Below are 21,164 nucleotides of genomic sequence, written 5' to 3'. Positions count from 1 at the left end.
TAACACACATCAGTCGTTCATCAAATCATTATTTTATTTTAGTTTGTGAGTAACATGATGGATTTTCCCTCAAACCGTCTCAGTGAGATCAGAATCATCACCCAGACTCATGATCTCAGTTTCACAAGTTCAACGATGCCAGCAAATCACTCAATCCAACGCTTTTCCATCCATCCACACTAATCATTACCTACATCTGTGAAATAATGATAATCCAAAAGACAAGAAAAGAAAGACGACAGAAACAGCCCAAAACACAGGTGTGCACACAGGACATTTACAGTTGGAGATGATGCCCATCAGAGAAAGCAAAATGAGATATTAAGAGCAGAGCAGCAAATATTGTCCTATATGTATTTTATTATTTTCTTCTCAGTTACCTTTGAAAGTGCCAACTCTTCATTAGTCTTGGGGTAGAGCTCATGTTATGGCGTCTCACCAGACTGCTTCGGTGGAATAGAAACAGATGAGTCCGGTCTGCCATATTGAGAGTATAAAGTAACTTCAAGCAACACTACATACACTAGTTTACTTTAGATAAGGGTAAGCCCCTAATAGTGCCTTTTTCATATCTTTGGGGTCAAAGTATTTAGGGGCGGAGTCAATGTGACATGGTTGAGGAAATGACTTCAACAGCTTGCGTTACACCCAGGACACTGGTCTTTTTTTTTTCTTCCTTTTTTTGTCATGTTTTCTCTTTGAGTGACACTTACTAGAAAACTGAGTTTTCAAAGGTGACTCAATAAATTTACTTAAAAAAAAAAGCAAAAGCAAAAGAAAACCTTTTACATTTTACATTTAAAAAATTAAGCCTATTTAAGCACTTGTTAGTGTAATATATATATATAAAAAATTTAATTAAAGTTTGAATTGGAAATATCTTAGATTAAACTGTCACTTAGTCCTCGTTCTAATGTGGTGTGAAAATGATTGATTCAATCGAATGGGAAGCTGCTACTGCTGCTAATATTGGCTGGACAGGATATGACATCACAGTGAGAAAAGTTAAAACGGTTCGAAAGTTACGATCAGAAAAAAACGCAACGAGGGCAAGAAAGTAAAACGTTACGAGTAAAAACTGTCAATCGTCCTGTTATTGGGCTGAACAGGTTAGAATCAGTTCAAGACCAGAAAACACATTTGTACAGCAATCCATGATTTAGTAAAAAGTCCATTTGAATAGCAAAAACAAATGAAGAAAAAAAAAAAAAACATTAGACAAAACTCACAGTACATTCACAGAAAAAATATTAGCAAATCTTGTGTCCTACAAGTAAGGCAGTACACTAGAGCCTACGAATCTACCCGGCATTCTCCCTGGATACCTTACTGAGAGCATGCACCCCATCTGGCTGCATTTAGGTCATGGTTTGGCCTTTGTACTGGACGCCCAGTCTATGCCATGACAAAATGATGAACCTCATGGAAAACATCTCATTTATATTTTAAAACCTAGGTGTATATCCAAGCAATCGAGTGGCAAATCTTATAGTTTATAATGAATATATCCAATCAATCTCCTATTGCCTATGGCTTCTTGAGTAATTCTAGAAGAAAGGAATAAAGCTGTTGGCCTGTAAACCTTACAATACCAAGTGTGCCATAGTGTGGTCATGTGTCAGGCTTCAGGAACACTGTCCGGAAGCGTGTGTGAGACAGCTGAGAGTAGGAACAGGATCTTTATGCCATCGTCAGATGCACAGTTCAGGAATGGTAACAAAGATTGTGTTTCCTTTTTAGTTACGGGGAAAGTTTCTATGCTATTTGAGAGCCATCATCACCGTGGTAACCATCAACATCCTCAAGGCCACTTGAGGAGGTGTTCGTTTGGCTGTTGGTCGAGTGGCGGACCACACCGTTTCGTTCTGACCATCATCACGGCGGAAGAAGAACGGGGAAGGAGGGAACGTGGGAGTGAGGGGAGGAAAGGTGGAGCAGGACCGGGAGGAGAGGGATGTTGGGATATGCTTGAGGAGAGGAACTTTTGCACTTTACAGCAGATTCAGAAAGTCCATTAGTCCTTTCTCGGTTTCCTGTTTCTGGGAGACCTTCTCAGAATGTCATCCTCTGATTTCTACACAAGACACAATATGAGAGAATAACTTTGTCAACAAAAGTAGTGAACAAATGAATAATTTGCAATGCATTTCTCAATCAATCAACTGTAAAGCCCTACTTGTAGCGTAATTATTTTTCATGGTGTCAATCAGGACCTCAATTCAGATACACATCAATTTGGGAAAAATTAAATGGCATTAAACACCTAAAAAAAAAAATCACCCTAATTTACAGGAACACATAAAATGCTGCTGAAGACTTATGCGTTGAAGACAAATTGATTTACTAAAATAAACTATTTCTTCTAAATCCACATCAAGGTGCCTGTTAAAAAACTTCTAGAAATCCTGTTGTACAGAATCTAAACAAGAACACTTGCTTACAGAGTCTCTAAACGTAACATTTCTAATGTTCTTCTAGTAGCATAAGCTGCTCTACCTCATTAGATGTATCGCCGTCTTTGTTGTCGCTCCCTGCGGCATCCTCTGCTTCTCCCGGGGAGTCCTCTTCTTCACTCTTCTTGGCTTCTGAGGGAACAACAACTCATTAAAGAAAACAACCCAACCTTCATACGGTCATAAACCAAGAAAGAAAGAAACAAACAAACTCTATGAAGGATTTAACAAAAGTTGTAATAGATGCGTGACATGTTTATCTATCAGACCTGATTCTTCTTCCTTAGCTTCCTCGTCCTCGGCTTCCTCCTTCACGTCTGGCTGTGGTGCGTCTGTCTTCTTGTACTCGGCAGCAGATGTGGACGCTGGGCTCTTCTGTAAGGCACAGAATGACATTTATTCTACAGATCCATCCTTGGCCATTCATTAAGGTCAGGATACTTTACCTTTCCAGTGCAGCAGAAGACAATGATGAGCACCAGAGGCAGAGCCACAGTCAGCACGTAGACGATCCAGAGCCAGGGTCTCTCTTCAGCAGCCGTTATCATCTGATTCACCAGACCGGGCTGTGAACATACACACACACAATTTACTAACACACATGTACAAGAGTCTCACACAGCCAATCTATAACTTTGCTTCTTTATTTTTTCTGCCATTTTCACCACTATTAATAAAAATAGAAATCAGGACACCACAAAAACCCCAAAAAGATTATCTTGTAAAATCTACCAAGCTACAATTAAATGCTAAATTAAAAAAAACAAAAAAAAATGTCTCTCCATTTAAAAGTACATTACACTCAAATATTGATGCTACAAAAAGTTCATGAAGACACTGAAACACAATGATGACATTATCATTGGATGACTGCACTGTAAACCCTCCAAACCAAGTGTGCATCCTTTTGAGACTTCTGTCCTGACTGTCTTTGATGCTGCTGTGACAAAGTCATCATGGCTGATTAAACCGACCACAATCAAAGCATGAAGCTGCTCAGACAAAAAAAACACAGGCTTCTGCTAGGTCCTTTAGCCAGGGACAGAGCAGGCCCTCGAGTTTAACATGCAAGGCATGTCTGGAATTCATCTTTGGGGCAAAAGGCATGTGCACAGTAGGCATTCTCATGAACGCTGGCCAAAAAACAGCTAATCCCATAGTACACAGCGCTCAGCAGTGCCTCCCAGCACACCGACAGAGCCAGAGACAGTCCCCCGGGATCCACAACCTGCCTCAGAGAGAGACCCCACACCAGAACAGCTGAACAAGACCCAGCGCTAACCTTTCACTGGAGAATAAGAATTTAAAATAGGGGGAAATATCATTATGAAATAAATCTTTTTATTCTCAAATTACAGTCTAGTGTTTGAGAATATTAAAGTGGAAAAAGACTGCTATTATAATATGAAATCCACATGTTCTGCGTGTCTCTGTGTGAATAAGTGGCACAGTTTTATCAACTACACACTGAAGAAATAATGACAGAAATATCTCTGTATTGCACAGTGGAATGTACTTCTCAAAGTAATAAATAAATAAATAAATAAACTTGAAAAAACTGAATGAACAGTAAACCTCATTTGATTACATTTTTTTCAAATATTAAATTGTTCATGTTTTATGGCTTCAGGTGATTAGCACTGTTTTTTAATAAAATGGACAACCAAGACTGTCTGATTTTTTTTTTTTTTTTTTTTTTTTTTTTTTATTCATAGGGCCCTATTACTGTAATTTTTTAAAACTATATTAAATGGATAAAAAAAAAGTTGATTTCAATAGACATGTTTCTTGATTATTCAAATTTAATTCAACCATTAAAACAGAATCTAAGGAAAAGTATAATGCAGAATGTCATTATTAATAAACTGTTGTTAAATTGTGTAAGTTTCATGCTTTCAATTAGAGATGCTTTTAGATTAACCATAAAACAGAATCCAGAAAAAATTTAAATGGAAAAAAACAGAATCCAGAAATTTCGGGGGAGAGAAACGGACTTATCAGCTCCAGACGGTGTGTGCTTCATAAGAGTGTCAGAGAAAAGGTCACTTATAGCTCCAGACGGACAGAAATACTTCTTGAGTGGTCAGGCGTGAATGTGTGAAGGACACAGAGGAGCTGTGGTCTCGCTGCGTGTGTGCTTGTAAGAGAGACGGATCCATGTGTGAATGTGTGTGGGTTGATGAGGAGACAGCAGGCCGTTGTGAAAGAACGTGGCTGGTTGTGCTGCCTGTGCTGTGTCATGTGAGAAAGTCTGTAGAGTGAGTGGAAACAGCGCCGAGTGGATGGCCATGCTCCACTGACACACATGGCATCATTTACAACACATGAGTCAGGAAAACATTATTCCACAATTATGACTTCTTACTATTGGCATAAAGTCATATACAAATAAGAGTGAAAAGGACAAACATGTGAAAAATCTACATTAAAATTTGTGCCAAGTTCTTAAAAATGTACATTTTGTGCTCTTGGTGGTCATTCATCGTTTTCTAGAAGTTAATGTGATGAGTTCAAAAGATCTTAATCACTATTTTAAAAAAAGATGTATTTACTTCAATTATAAGGAATTATTCATTTATATTAAATTGTAATAAAAGGTCAAATTATTTAATATTCTAGGTGATTTGCTGACCTTTACACAAACAGTAATGAGGGGTCCTGCACTGAATTTTAATTCAGAAATGAAAAACATGTTTCTCATAGAAGAGGTGAAGTCCAAGTCACTGTATGTTGGAAATGCACTTAATGTTTTTTAAACACGTCATTGATGAAAAAAAAAACAATACATAATGTAAAAACCTTGTGCCATAAACCTTGGCAAATCAGTGACTAATTCTTCCTCACAAGTGTTTAATGTGTGTATTAGTGTATCTATAATCTTATTAATGGTTTTGTTTCCTGGTATATTAGCAAACTTGTGATTGCAGCTCACTCAAGATTGCATTGATAATTTTGTTTTTGTTATGGTTTTTTTTATTGCTGCTTTTTTGCATGCAAAATGCATTGGATGAAGATGTGCCTTTTTAGTTAACTGTACGCTCTCAGTGATGAGCACTTGACTGAAGGAAAGGTAGAGAAGAAGAGAGAGACAAATACAAACGTGTCATACCTCAGCGGCTCCCTCAGCTGCTTTCTTCAGACCCCAGCCATCAGCCGCCCATCGCTCGGCCACAGTACGATCAGAGGTGACGAAGAAGTTGTCAAAGAAGATGTCCGAGGACATTTGGACCACAGCTCACGTTAAGTGACCGACGGCGCTGAAAAATGGAGTCATACGGAATGGGGTGCAGTCCTGTCCTCAAAGAAGTCTGGGGGTTAGGGGATCTTCCTGGGCTTTCCACACTCCCTGACAAATAAACATTTAGACTTTGACTTTTCCTTGTTTAGTTTAAAAGAAGTCAGGCTTTCAACACTCAGAGTTATAGGTGTATTTAAATCACGACTTCTAAACCTGTTGGACTCAGTAACGTTAACCAAAATCAAATAATCGTGAAAAGTGTTGATTATAGCATTATATTTAGAACTAGATGCACTGCATCAAATGTTGCAATGCTGCACTGCAGCCGAACAGAGTCATGTCTACTGAGCACACGATGCTATGATGTCCTTATCACGACAATTTCTCCATTTTCTTAATTTCATGACCCCTTTAAATTCTCAAGCTGCAAAATGCAAAAAAAATAAAAAGATGAAGACATTAACCCAAAAAAGAGCTCTACAGTATGCTAATTACCTGATAATTAGGGTTGTCAATCATTGGTGGCTTCCACTTGCCCTTGTAGTTGGGGTTGTCGATCATGGGTCTCTCCCATGGCCCGCAGCCGGGGGCCGTTTCACAGATGGGATTGGGGATCTGAGGTGCTTCCCACTCGCCATCCATGTCCTCATCCCTAAAAGAGACGAGCAGAGATGTAGTGCAGGCAGAGGGCAGTAAAGAGAGAAAACCTCTCACTCAACGTGCCCCTCATATTTCTATTTCAGCTGCTCTCTTGGTTAAGGCTATAATTATAAAAATTAAATCTAGATCATCCCCCCAGGAGTCCTTATTTCTTCAATAAAATCAGCTCACTTCACCACTGTCCAACTCATAAGTGCTCAGCCTTTCACACGATACAGCGGGATTCTGCATTCATTACAATTCGACACATTTGTATGCATTCATCTTTAAAAAAAATAAAAAATAAAAAAATCATATTTACTTAGAAACAATAACACAGCCGAGATTTGCTATATGGTATATGTGACCCTGGAGCACAAAAGCAGTCATAAGTAACACGGGTATATTTGTAGCAATAGCCAAAAATACATTGTAAGGGTCATAATTATCGATTTTTCTTTTATGCCAAAAATCATTAGGATATTAAATAAAGATCATGTTCCATGAAGATATTTTGTAAATTTCCTACTGTAAATATATCAAAAATGTATTATAATTAGTAATATGCATTGCTAAGAACTTCATTTAGACAATTTTAAAGGCGATTTTCTCAATATTTTGATTTTTTGCACCCTCAGATTACAGATTTTCAAATAGTTATATCTCGGCCAAATATTGTTCTATTATAACGAACCATACATCAATGAAAAGCTTATTTATTCAGCTTATATCTTTTAGCCTTATGACTGGTTTTGTGCTCCAGGGTCACATATATCAATTGTCTGTATGTGTGCAGGTACATACTGTAGGATCTGACGTCTATATAAAATATATTTTAATATATCCATAACACTTTGTAACTGAAATAATGAAAAGTGAGAATTTCTAAATCACAATATGACTGGATTGTAAAAAGTAGTTTTTTTTTTTAAATATTCAATTATACGAGTTTCTCCAGAAGGGGAAAAAAATATTTTGATAAAAGATAAAATAAAAAATGTGTTTTTTTTTTAGCAATTTTGTGGGTTTTTTCCCCCAGAATTTTCAGTAATCGTGCATAGTAAGACCAAAAATATGTATTTATAAAGTTAGCATAATTTTCTTAACACTTTTAATGTAATGTAAGCCTTACCAGTCTTCTGGCTTGAGGGCATCGGGGTCACCGATGTACTCCGGCTCCTCGTCCAACCAGCCGTCAGGTTTCACAGCATCTTCATCAGGAATCTTAGCAGGAGCATCTTCATCCCTGAGTTACAAACACATCAAATAATGAGGATATGGACAAAAAGTGACGATTCTGAACCCCAGGACAACACACACAGACATAAAGACACTCTCTGTCTCACCAGTCCTCGGGTTTGACGGAGTCTGGGTCCTGGATCTTGGGTCTCTCATCCCAGTCCTCTGGTTTGTGGTCATCGGGATCCTCGATCTCGGCCGGGGGGTTGATGGGGGGAGTCATATCATTCAAGAGATTGCCGCTGTTCACCACTGTCTGGTCGATCAGGATCTCAAAACTGTTGTCAGGGTTCAGCACTGCAGGACATATCGACACACATGAGAAATTCTGTCCAGCTTGTCTGTTCAGATTGATGAGTTATAAAATGGCAGCCGGGCTGAATGAACATGTAATTGTACTCTCTGACAGTAGGTGGCGCTTATGGAAGCAGGATGAGATGCGTGCTGTTACCCAGTGTGTAGAGGTGGGTCTTCTTGTCGGTGTAGTATGTGCGCAGGTCTGCGTCGGGCTTCTTAGCATGCTTCTCCTCAAACTCGCCGGTTTTGGGGTTCTTGTGTCTAAAGATGAAGTGCAGTTTGTAATCCTCACCGCACTTATCAGGCCCAAACATGATGGTGTACGGAGTCTTATCCACAAACTCCTCCTGTGAGGACAGACAGGGAAGAGCGAGGTGAGGACACAATCACATCTTATACATTAAGTGTTAAGTCCAGCTCATATGCTATCATTAAACTGTGTATATACACAGCAACACAGGTCATCTGATCCTGCATATATCACAAGAGTCAGCAGTAATTAAATACAGGTGTAAACAGGTCCAAAATGTTTTGTGTTTGTATGAAAACACATGTGGAGCCAGTCAGAATCCGTTGTGAATGCAGATTAAGTTTACTGCCACATCAACTTCACAGGCTATTTCATACCAAAGATTATACATCAGAAAAACAGAATTAATTTCAAAAAGACAAGTCTTGCCAAATAGTTTTATATTGTTAGTAGTATTTCAAGATAAACACTTACTGAAGCAACTTCTCAGAAAAAAATTAAAATGCTATAATCAAATACGATACAAAAGGCTTTTGAGGAACATTTAATCTCTAAATCTATTTTTTGGCCATATAAATATCAGTATTTGCACCAAAATGCATTTTTTTGCTCGGTTTGGGCTTCTGAATAAAACTTTTTTTTTTTCTTTCTTGAGTGTATGCTCCATATTCTCACTATATTATATTATATGAGCCATAAAAGCCTGATATATCAATGAAACTCAAAAAACACATATGCAAACCTTTTTTGATCTTAAGACTTCATAAACTAAAAAAAATCTGACTGTTACTTCATGTCAGGCTTTAACAGGGTTAATACAATGCAGTGCAAACAGAAATGCATCTCAGCGAACAACTTGTAGTCAGATCAGCAGAAATGCATCTAATAGCTAATAAAAACAGGTTATGCCACATCTTCACATTTCAGCAAATTGAGAGTCTAGGTTAGTTTTCTATAAAGTGTAAACATTTTCAGGGCAGGTATAGCAGGAATTATTGAGACACATCATACAGTGATATTTATATTATCACCAGAACAATGAACATATAGACCATCTTACCAAGTCAAGATCAGGGGTTTGAGCCAGCAGTTTAACATAAGCGCCGCCACAGTCAATGCCGGTCTGAAAGTTCACCTCATACCTGAGAAAACATGGCACACAGTTACTATCATTTTACTTTTTAAGGCTTTGACATTGCTGGTTTTTGATCATTTGAGTATATGGTTTAATTTTGGTCTTGAGCTGAGCTTTATACGAAACGTGACATTTTCAGGCAATGCCAATGTACTATAATACTTGCTACATGAAAACACAAAGCAAATGTGTGACCCTGGACCACACGACCAGTCTTAAGTGTCAATTTTTCAAAATTGAGATTTCTACATCATCTGAAAGCTGAATAAATAAGCTTTCCATAGATATATGGTTTGTTAACCTGAGAATCTGGAATCTGAGGGTGCAAAAAAATAAAAATACTGAGAAAATCGCCTTTAAAGTTGTCCAAATTAATTCTTAGCAATGCATATTACTAATCAAAAATTAGGTTTTGATATATTCACGGTAGGAAATTTACAAAATATCTTCATAGAACATGATCTTTACTTTATATCCTAATGATTTTTGGCATAAAAGAAAAATCGATAATTTTGACCCCATACAATGTATGTTTGGCTATAGCTACAAACATACCCCAGCGATTTAAGACTGGTTTTGCGCTCCAGGGTCACATATGTCAAAATAAGAACTTTGCCACGAAATCACTGACAATTTCCAACTCACTACTTCATAGAATTTTAACTACAATATTCTCTTTATACTCTCTTCATATGGACAGGCCAAGTCAGACACGAATACTCACTGGACGATGAGTGGTTTGGTGTCAAAGGTGAAAGGTCGCAGTAGGAGAGCAGAGATTGCGTGATGCTTAGCTTTAGATTTCAACACCAGACCTTTATCACCCGGGAGTTTAGTGTCCTTCATCTCCTCAACCTCCCACTTACCTACACACAAAACAACACACCATGACCTCACGATCATCTCACACATCTTCAGTTCTTGTATTGCCTGCAAACCACTTCATATTCAATTAAACTTGGCCACCAAACGTTTTTGTAAGGTTTTAATGTATTCGTCTTGTAAACGGATACGTTTTTCGTTACTGAATGAATAAATACGTTTTTTTTTATTGTTTGTTTATGAGTTTTTGTTTTGAACAAATCGGTTGAATGAGTGATTGAATGAATGACTAATTGAATAAATAGTAAATTTGAGTCAATTTGCAGGTGGCTTTGGTTTGTTTTTTTTAATTTTTAGTGAATTTTCAGTGCATTTCTTATTTGTGTTCAAAAAATTAATCTTATAAAATGATTTATGCATTTGTAATTTTGCAGTGTAAATGCATTTATGGCACCTCTTAGTTTGATCAAACAGTCTGTGTAAATACACATCTAATGCCACTTCAGATGCAGCTTCTGCTTCCTCTGCAGTGGTAGGTTGGCATTTGTTGAGACTGATTTCATTTGAATGGTCACATCTCTACAGTTTCTTATTATTCTAACCGATTTAACTGAAACAATGTAAGAATTTTAATGTGAAAGATGACATATTTAATAAGGTTAGGGGAAAAAAAAAAACAGTAGAAAATGACATCCGTTTTGTTATATACAGCAATTTATTTTCAGTTAATTGTTATTTCTACCTCTTTCCAGTCACAGAGCACTTTATTTCGAGAGTTGATTAAGTGAGAGAACATTTGTAACTTAGTCCAGACTGGGAGAATTGTAATGTTAAATCATTTCTTTTATGTTAATGATTTATTTGCTTTGAAAAAAAAAAAAAGCAGATTTTTGTTTGTATATGCTGTCAATTATAGTTCTTAGAAAGAAAATCAGAACCAGCCAAAGTAAATTGCAATAGGTGCACCTCTTAATAAATAAATAAATAAATATATATATATATATATATATATATTTTAGATGAACAGTAAATGAAATAGGTTATGAAACTTACCATCATACTTGGCAATTTCCTCATCAATGCCATCTTTCTTGGCCTGGGATAAAACCCATCTAGATGAGAAAAAAAAAAAAAAAAACCATCTAGACAAATACTTGACAAACAAAGGCTCTTTTTGCTCATGTCTGTAACATTTTTTCAAATGATATACACTACTGTTCAAAAGTTTGTAGTTGGTTAAGATTTATTAATTTATTTTGAAATAATAAATTTTTAGCCTAGCAGCATTACTCTGACTAAAAGTGACTAAGACATTTGTTACAAAAGATTTCTATTCCAAATTATTTCTGTTCTTAAGAATTTTCTATTCAAAGAATCTTGAAAAAGTGTATCAAGTTTTACTAAAATATCGTGCAGCACAACTGTTTTCAATATTGATAATAATCAGAAATGTTTCTTGAGCAGCAAATCTGCATATTAGAATGATTTCTGAAGATCATGTGACACTGAAGACTGGAGTAATGATACTGAAAATACAGCTTTGATCACAACAATAAATTACATTTTACCATATATTCAAACAGAAAGCTGTTTTTTGAATATTATTACATTATTATTTGAATAATATTTAACAATGTTAGCCTTATTTATTTTTTTAATAAGAGTATAAGAGACATCTTTCAAAAATATTTTTAAAAGTCTTACTGACCCCAAACTATTGAACATCAGTGTATTTATGACAAGCATTTTCAGTTTATGATGTCTCTGTTCTGAGGATAATAACCATCTTACCCCTGAAGTGTTCCTTTATCAAATGACTCGGCAAAGTAGTGCTCTCCCATCGGCTCTGGAGCTCTATATGTCACCTTCAATAAAGACGTTTGGGGAAGATGTTAACCTAGTTGCACCAGCATAATACTATTTCATATTTAACAACATTTAAGCTTACACAGAGAGTTGTGTTACAGGGAAGAATTAAAGTAATGTGGCTTTGGAATGACATGAGGGACAGTAAATCAAGACGGAATTTAATCTTTATGTGAACTTGCCCTTTAAGTAACATGATTAATTAATGGCAGATCAAATACCTCAAACAAACACAGACAACCGCTGATCTGGCTAAATCTAAATTATAACTTCCCATCAAGCATCAAGTCTCATTGTTCTCAAGAAATCTCAAGAAGTGGATGCTATTTTGAGTTTAAGGTATAGTGCTGTGGTGGTTATGAGCTGGTTTAGGTCGCTCAGAGAGTTACTGATCTGTCCCTGATCAACACATGGGTGACAGTTCAGCAGAATGAACAGAGATCTACATTTAAGCATGAAGATCCTGGAGTGTTGTCTAGGTAAAGCACGTTTCACAATCAGCCGCAGTATGAGCAGGTAACGCTCTAACCGTGGGCACTGGCGGGGGACCGGGGGCTTTTTCTTCCTCTTCCTCAACATCTTCCTCTCGCATGTCATCGATGGCATCTTCCACGTCCATCTCCACGTCATCGGCCTCCTCCTGCGCCCTCACATGACCCATGAGGCCCAGACACAGACTCAGGGAGAGCAGCGCCACACACAACCGCATCTTCAGCTCCATAGTCTGCAGACACAAGAGGGAATGAATTAGACACGGCTCAGGACAGTCAGATGGTTGACTATGGTTTATGATGTTGGCTGTGAGTTTTCTTAAAGGATAGTTCACTCAACAATGAAAATTTTGTGATACTTTGACTTTACTCAATCCCATGGAAATCAAGGGGACCATCTACTGTTTGATTATCCACATTCTTAAAAAAAAAATCTTCTTTTATGTTCAGCAGAAGAAACAATTTCATACAGGTTTGGAACAACTTGAGGCCGAGTAAATGTTGACAATTTTCATTGTTGGGTGAACTGTCCCTTTAAACCAACCAACATTTTCCTGAAGACCTATTAAACTGAAAATGTTCTCTCAGCTCTTGCAGTATAAAATCTCAGTATGATTATGCTGGTGTGACATCTGCACTAAACACTGTCGCCATAACAGTTTATTGAACGTCTACCTGTGTGTGTTAAGGGTCACTGACTGGAAGTTTGTCCTTAAGGCTCAGACATGCCAAACAAACATCAAAGAACTAGCAGCAATGAAAGGAAATGTACTGCCGCCTCACATTGTCATCAAAGACCAACTGTGTCTGTATGAGTATGTATGAGTATATGTATTTGCTAAGCCAAACAGCCAATCAGAGTGCTAGAATCAGAGTAGAAACAATAAGTTAAAAATTCTATAAAAAAAAATGCCTTATGCACAATTTAAATGTTTTTAAACAACTATTTTAAATTTGAGTGTTGATTATTACATCTAAAAATATATACCAACTTAACAGCTGGACAGGGTTCCTGTATAGTTTACAGCATTAGTGGAGAGATACATCTGTACCTGATACATCTTCAAATAGATTGGATCAAGATCAGAGTGAAATCGTATTAAGAGCTTGTGAAACAGAATTGAATCATGAAATCTGTAACTATACCCAGCCCTATAAGTCACACAACGCATCAGGACTTCATCACCAGCACATATGAAGTGAGACACTGTTAGCAGAATTTCTTCATTTTTTTCCATGATCACATGGTACGTTACGTCAGTGCCCAGCCCTCACAGACAGGTGCGCGTTGATGTAAACAGCGGCCTGTATTTGCAGACTGTTGTGTGTGCAGTGGACATGTTGCCATCTCAGGGTCCCCATGACTCAGTCGCCATGGCGATGGCAGAAAGGCGGAGTCTGCAGCATCAGCCCCCTTTCTTTAATAAGATTTACCCCAATGAGATTAAACACACACCAACATGTGCAAACACACTAAATAACCAGAAAATAACCAGTATTTTACCAAGAAACGTGTTTGCGGTGGATAAAACCAAGCGTTTGCCATCTATATTCACTGTAAGCATCATTTCAACTGAAGTATCATTTGGAGTGAGCCAGCAGAAGCAAATTTAGCTAAATACTCTAATGACCACCTGAATTTCATCTCATTACAAGACCCACAAACCCTTGCTTTCTCTCTTTAGTGTGAGCGTGTGATTACTTCATTCGCTTCAAGAGCGGAGCTTTACAGCGCTGTCAGATCATTCCTCAGGGTATCAATAAACATTGCAAAAAGCCTTAAATAGGCAACCGGGTCGTGTTTAAACACACACGTGGTGTACCCCACAGACTGTTGTGCTAATGAGCTTAACACACTCAGGATTACTGGGACTGATGCAGCGGTGCCAACAGCGTCTGATAACAACACGTCACCATGACAGCCGAAACAAAACAAAAACTACACACAAACGACTAGTCTTGACCAACCTCACAAACAAGCCACATAAAACTAGGGCTGCATGTTTCGAGGATTAAAATTAAACTGTGATTTTCTGATTAAAAAAAAAAAATGCAATTGCGGTTCAAAATTAGGCAGAAAACCGCATGACGCCACTGAAGCTTCTGTTTGGTTGAAAACAGAAATGTTTAAGCATCTCATTACGAGTCTGGGAAGATGGTTAGCATGTTTTGAATGCATGTTATTAGTTATTAGTGACCCAAACTCAGAGCAGATGCAAAGATGAGTTCATGAGGAGCAGATTTTACTGTGAACCGAGCCACTCTTGAGAAACTGAAAACACTGTATCAGGAGCTGCTCATGTGTATAAGAACACAATGCCATGCTTCACTCCGAAACAAACACCACATTAAATCTTTGAAACACCTCTCAGGCATGCAAGCACAGCTCCTATCTTTTTGAATGAAGAAACATCAGATTCTCCAAAACTGTTCATGTTTGAAATCACCAATGAAATCTGACTGAATTGTTTCTTTTGCTCAAATGGCGTTAAAAAGCTTATTTTTCAGGCTAAGATCAGCCAGTTTGAATGAATTGTTTATTTTGATTGAATTGTTTCTTTTGCTCAAATGGCGTTAAAAAGCTATTCAACATCCAAATAGATCAATGATCTTATTCGAAAGATGTCACAATCCTGCACAGCCGATATTCGAAGACGCCAAAATCCTGCAGGGATGGTCGTAAAAATTCCCGCGAATAAAACGGGATAACCTTTCACAGGTGAGAAAACGAGAAGGGGTGGAACCACAGATACTCATCGATTATTATGGTGAATGACGTCAAGTTGACCCTTCAATTTGGCAGACGGCTTACGTATAGCAGCCCATAGAAACAGTCGCTAGTGAGGCATCTATGTATACATATCTGTGTCTAACAGCAGCTGCAGTGACGTGATGACTTTACCGATTAGTGATTGGCTCTTTTACTCAGAAGGCGGGGCTTCTTTCGATGGAGCGACCATATTTAGCGATGCATTTTTCCCCATTCAAAACTATACGAGTGACACGTCTTGGGTATTCTATAGTCTTTGACCACATATACTCGTTTCACTGAATTTGTGATATCAGATTTTTTTTTTTTTTGTTTAAAGTAACCGTGTAACCCTAGATCTAACTAGTAATATATTTGCATCTCATACCCGCCTAAACAAGGGTGTCGGTTTAAAAACTTAAAAAAATATCTATTTTTTTTTTAATTACATTTATATTCAACAATATATACACAATACAATAATTGCTCTTGAGATTTCTGGCATAAATAACCCAGATTGACCACCACTGAGCAGTTTTAAACTATAAACACAAACAAATCAACTTAGTACCACACTGAGATCAGACCAACTCAACACTAGTATTGAGGATCCCTGGGGCTACACAGGGTGGACTCTGTGTGTGTGTGTGTGTGTGTATTGTTGTGAGGTTGGGGGTCACGGGATACACTCCTGACCCATCTGTTGCTCACTGAACTAATGATCATGTGTGGGGGTAGAGAGATTACAGACAACACACAATGCCAGCACTCCATCATCAGCTCTGTTAAAGCTAATCAGAGGTTAACATCAGCATCTGAGCTAAAGCAACACAAGACATCAGCGAAATTAAATATACTCTCAGACTCACGCAAAACCAACTAAACACTTGCTAAGTTAAGACCACCACTGTTTGATTTAACATAAAACATAAGTGAACACAAGGATTATTTATGCCTAAAAATAAAAATGTTGAGGAAATGAAAAACAGGTTGATCAACACTAACAGTAAAACTCAGTTTCCCCTTCTAGAAAGACTCAAACACTGTTTGTGCAACAGCGTGCCTTCAGACCAATGTTATTGGAATGAATTAAAGTCAAATGCTACAGCAATTGACTTTGATTCATTCAAAAAGTCTATTAATTAGACTCTCTCAAACAAACAAACAAGTTTTTAAATATGATTAGTGCACTAGAAATAAAAGCAAAAAAAAAAAAAACAAAAAAAAAAAAAACATATATTAATTTTGTTTTTATTCAAAAAATTACTTTTAAAAAAAAAAATCACAACTTCTGAAGGTGCTCCCAGATTTTTAGACTGAGAAAAGTATTAAATTAACACTAATTTCATACAATGTTTACTCAAAATTTACATTACTTCAAAGAAGAATATGCCTGAAATTGACAAGTCTCCAGCAGATTTTGAAGTAAAAAAAATAAAAATAAAATAAAAAAAACACAAGTGAAAACTAAAACTTGTGTTAATCGTTTAAGCAGATAGACTTATCGGACAATATCAGCCCATTAATTAGACTGCAATACAAACCATCACTACAGAACAGACTCATTATTTCTATGAAGGGTCACTGGGGGGGGGGGGGGGGGGGGGGGTGGGGGGGGGGGGGGGGGGGGGGGGGGGGGGGGGGGGGTCCAGCGGTTCCTGTATGCACAAAGCTGATTCATTCGCTCTGGGCTGGACTGACTCCATCCTTCCCCCAATAAAACAAACATTTGGACTGAAAGAGGAAGACATTTAACACTGCAGTACTAACTGACAGTGAGCTGCTTCAAATCCAGTTAGAGCAGAGATCTGTTCTGCTGATTACACACGACTGACCCATCCACATCGGTCTTCTCTGGTCACGGCAGCGTCCCGTGGTCAGACAGGTTTGCAAAACGACTGATATGCAAACCTATCTGAAGTGTATACAACCCTTTCCCCCAGAGCTGTGCTAGTTTTGTTATTTATTTATTTATTTTCGTACCTTGTGATTTTCAAATCAAAATATCATGAGTGGATCTTCCAGTGAAAGGACGGACTCCTCTCTGGTGTTAATAAAAACAAATGTAGATGCTCTATTACAACATTTCAGATAATTATCATCACAATAACAGCCATGTACTGTTGTTTCTGCATTATAAACACCTTCAGGCTGATATAAGACTTTATCATCATATTGCAGTTTATTCTGCAACAGGTCGGTTGTATGTTGTATTTGTTGTTTATATAACTGCTTAAATGATTGTTCAGAGCAGGCGCTCGTTATGTCAGCTTTCCATGAGATTAAGCCCCATGTGGTGGTCCCAGCATGGCCTAACCGGGGGTTTGTTCAATTCAGCACACAATAGTGAATGCATACACTTTCAGAACACATGGTTAAGCCTCTTTACGCTCGAGTGCCACAGATCTGGGCTTGAGACGATGGGGGAAGGTGCCTCAGACCTTCCCATAGTGCACCAGTGTGACTCTGCCTCTGAGCAACGTGCAGGAGTTAAGTGTGAATTTGTATAGATGTGTGGATAATTGGAATGACCAATTTCTTATAAATCTTTGAGATCGAGGAACTTGAATGACAGTGTTAGGAAAGCGTTAAACGTCTTGACAAGAGTTACCACCAGAAAAGGGATCTTTTGGTTATAAGTAAAGGTCGAAGTTGAGCTCTACATTCAAAGTGCCAGAATCTGAAGACACTTAGTTACATGATAAACCACAAGATCATTTTCTTGCTGGGATGAACTGCATGATTTCCTTAATATAACGAGATATGAAGTCTTATCCTAAGTGCTTCTTTGTTTTAATAGGACTTAACCCCAAGTTTCTGGCCCATGCAAATATCAGAGTGTGACCTCTGCGTTTCCTTTAAAAGAGCGGAAATGACGCTTCAACTGACATGTGCTGCTCTAGTTTAGCCGGTTTGGTTTTTCCGCATTATATCCCCCACACAATTCCACAAATCTCCATTTATGAACTCAAACTGAAAGCAAAAGATCAGGCTGAGTGATATTTAACCACATACACGTTCATATCCACGTGCACGGACTATACATTTAATATTAGAAACACCTACCATCTAACTTTACATGTGAATATTTTAAACACGAGCGAATAATGTTTAAGAAAAAAATGAATTAAATCTTACACAAGTGTACATAATCATTTTAATGCGCAGACATCTGCCTAACTTAAAGCAAGGTACATTAATGTTTGATTGACTTCATTCAGTTAATTTGCAAATCTCTCTCCGCAGCTCTGCCCGCCCCCCAACATTGATAAACCCCCTGCAGCTCTCATCTCACTCCGCTGACAAGATCACACGATCAGTAATAATGAGGCGGGTTTCTGTGAGAAGGTTTGATTACACGGCTGTTTTTACTGACATGACACCTGTATCAGTTAGCGTTAGCTTAGCTCAAGCAGCTCGATGACCAGCTGGCCTTTAGCTCTACGCGCATATTCTAGTTTTACTCGCATGCTAAACCATCTAATCCCGCTTTCTGACAATAATACAGTAGCACACCGTACTGCACATAAACTGAATGGCTCGCATGTCTAATTAAGCTAATATTTGCAGGTTTAGCGTACTCACCCGTGCTCACTGATGCAGCACTCCGCCTGCGACTCCAGCGCGTCACGTGTGCTTATAGACGACGAATCCAGAAAAAGAGGCTCCGCCTCCCGCGCGCATCCGATTGGCTACTGTGCTCAGCGTAGACACGCCTCTTGGACAGTGCGAGATGATGATTGTCCAGATTTCATGTCTGTCATAGACTGTGGTCTCCGCCTCCGACCTACACCTCGTGGACACCCCTGATTGGCCGTCGAGGACACGGAAATAGACGCTTATTGGACACATCAGGGTAGAAGCGAAAGATGACGGATACTTGTGCTGTGTCCGAAATGCCATACCATACTACTCTTAATATTTCTGCAGTATCCAGTATGTATACTGTACGTAGTATGCAAACCATCAATAAACTGATGACCTACTATAGAATCTGCTAAATATAACTCAAGTACACTGAAATCAGTACAGAAGCTGTGTTTGTAATGGCATACTACCATACTGCTCCTACTATACTGCATTATGCTGTGTGCATACTGTGAATAGTATGTGGATTTTCTGTATGCATGGAATTCCAGGATTACCTGCTACATTTGCTGAAATCTGATGTATGCATCTGAAGACACTGCATGGGATACTGTTTCCCACAACCATGTGATGTTTCATCTTCAAATGCTTGAGTGAACTGGAGGCGGGAAACGGTAATTATAAACACCTTCATATGTACATATGCACATTTTACTGTAAACTACAAACTACTGTGGTGTATCTAAAAACAATAGCATTAGTAGGTCCCCACCAGTCCTTATTAACAAGCCTTTGTAAAAAGAATGGTTTGCACATTTATTTGTAAGGTAACAGCCTCGACAGCTACAGAGACACACTATTCTTTTATATATATATATATATATATATATATATATATATATATATATATATATATATATATATATATATATATATAGTAGGCAGTATGCACTGGGCAGTAAGCAGGAAGCTTGTGTGCCATTCTGAACACAATCTCTGTCTAAAATGTTTGAAAATGATAAAATTAGATTTGTACACACATATAATTCCAAGACACCTTAGTTTTATTAAAAAATAAATAATAAAATAAATAATAACCTTTTTTGGTTACACAAATTCTGTTAAATGTGTAAATTTAGAGCATTGGGAATCGTGACATCATACTACATTGCGACATTATGACAGATATTGTCCTTGCATTAACTTCACAAGCAAACACAACATTTTATTCATTGTTAAAAGGGATAATTCACCCAAAAATGAAAATTCAAACAGTTTTGGTGTCATACAGTAAGTGATGTAGAAAGTCATGTATCAAATGATGTAAAATCTTCATCTTGATCCCTTTAAGGCTCCTGGACAGCACACCATCTGTTCTCCGTCAAGCTGATTTGCCCATTTAATTTAAATGGAAGTTTCATATCCTTTAGTGCGAGACTGGATTTTGTGAATAGATTCTTTATTGCTGGTTATTGTCATGCGAGTGAAACTGAATTCCAGTATTAAGTGTTTAGGGCACACCCTAAAAGTCTCTCATCTTGCTTGTTTTTCAGGTGGCCATGGTCTCATTTCCATCAGATGACCGGCTCCAGGGCAGTGAGACAGATAGAGCAGCTGTCAGTGGCTGGTTAACCTGTTAACCTTCTTACTATAAAACTCACTAATAAAGACGCCCCCCAAGGGGTCTTCTTGACCTCATAAATAATGTTGGGGATCCTACAGATTGATGTATTTATTAACCGGATACAATAAGATATTATTCAGAATTTGGGAGGGTAGAATCAAAGGCACCTTTTATAAAACAGTGTGGCAATAATGACAGAGATTCAAAGTTACAAGTGATTTGACTTCCATAAATATAAAGCTGCCATAAGAAAAGATAATAACAGACGGATATTTCTTTTGTTTCTAGATTTATAATCATGCTCAAAACTTTGATGGTAGTAAAAAAACAATACCTTGCAACTATAGCAACATATAAACACTGTAGTCAAGTTTGGACTTTGTCTTTATTCAAAATGTTTGGCAGGAGCATTACATTTTCATTTGAGTTCATGGATCAAATGGGCTAATCAAGAGAAAACAGGACAGGGATAGTGAAAGTTGATGGCGCTGGATTTCTCCTCGACCTGTGCGGGGAAGTGACTCTCCTCTGTTACAACATCTTACAGCACAGACTTTCTCTTTTTCTTTCTTTCTTTGAAGATAACTTTGCTTTGTAGCTCAAGATCTTGTCAAACATGCTGATCGCTCACTTTATCTATAACCATCAGTGTTATATTACAATATAGTGAATCATTTTAAGGCATGAAAAAATATCAGAACCCTTGACAAATTTGTGAAGCATCTGATAAATATTTTTTCTATTATCAGAGAGCAAACTGAGCATACCAGCGC

At 37.7% G+C, this 21,164-nt stretch overlaps 2 protein-coding genes across 2 annotated transcripts in view; both read right to left on the bottom strand.

Moving 5' to 3' along the window:
- Nucleotides 1-13: 13 nt before the first annotated feature.
- LOC109106522 (calnexin) lies at nt 14-18,900 on the bottom strand. Its single transcript, XM_042769686.1, is given in 15 exon segments — nt 14-2,074; nt 2,497-2,585; nt 2,723-2,825; nt 2,900-3,019; nt 5,563-5,799; nt 6,187-6,343; nt 7,463-7,576; nt 7,677-7,866; nt 8,021-8,213; nt 9,177-9,258; nt 9,976-10,117; nt 11,127-11,185; nt 11,865-11,938; nt 12,469-12,663; nt 18,765-18,900. Coding segments are annotated over 14 exon segments (1,812 nt in total). The 5' UTR covers nt 12,661-12,663; nt 18,765-18,900; the 3' UTR covers nt 14-2,014.
- A 1,857-nt stretch (nt 18,901-20,757) lies between these two features.
- LOC109059926 (alpha-1,3-mannosyl-glycoprotein 4-beta-N-acetylglucosaminyltransferase B-like) overlaps nt 20,758-21,164 on the bottom strand; it is a 122,642-nt gene continuing 122,235 nt past the window's right edge. The window contains exon 15 of the mRNA XM_042769687.1: nt 20,758-21,164. This exon is cut by the window's right edge and continues 985 nt beyond it. The gene's annotated coding sequence lies outside the window, so the exon portion shown is untranslated.

The sequence above is a fragment of the Cyprinus carpio genome, chromosome A14, assembly GCF_018340385.1.
Source record: "Cyprinus carpio isolate SPL01 chromosome A14, ASM1834038v1, whole genome shotgun sequence".
Classification (NCBI taxonomy): domain Eukaryota; kingdom Metazoa; phylum Chordata; class Actinopteri; order Cypriniformes; family Cyprinidae; genus Cyprinus; species Cyprinus carpio.
This window is presented reverse-complemented; position numbering and strand designations above follow the sequence as displayed.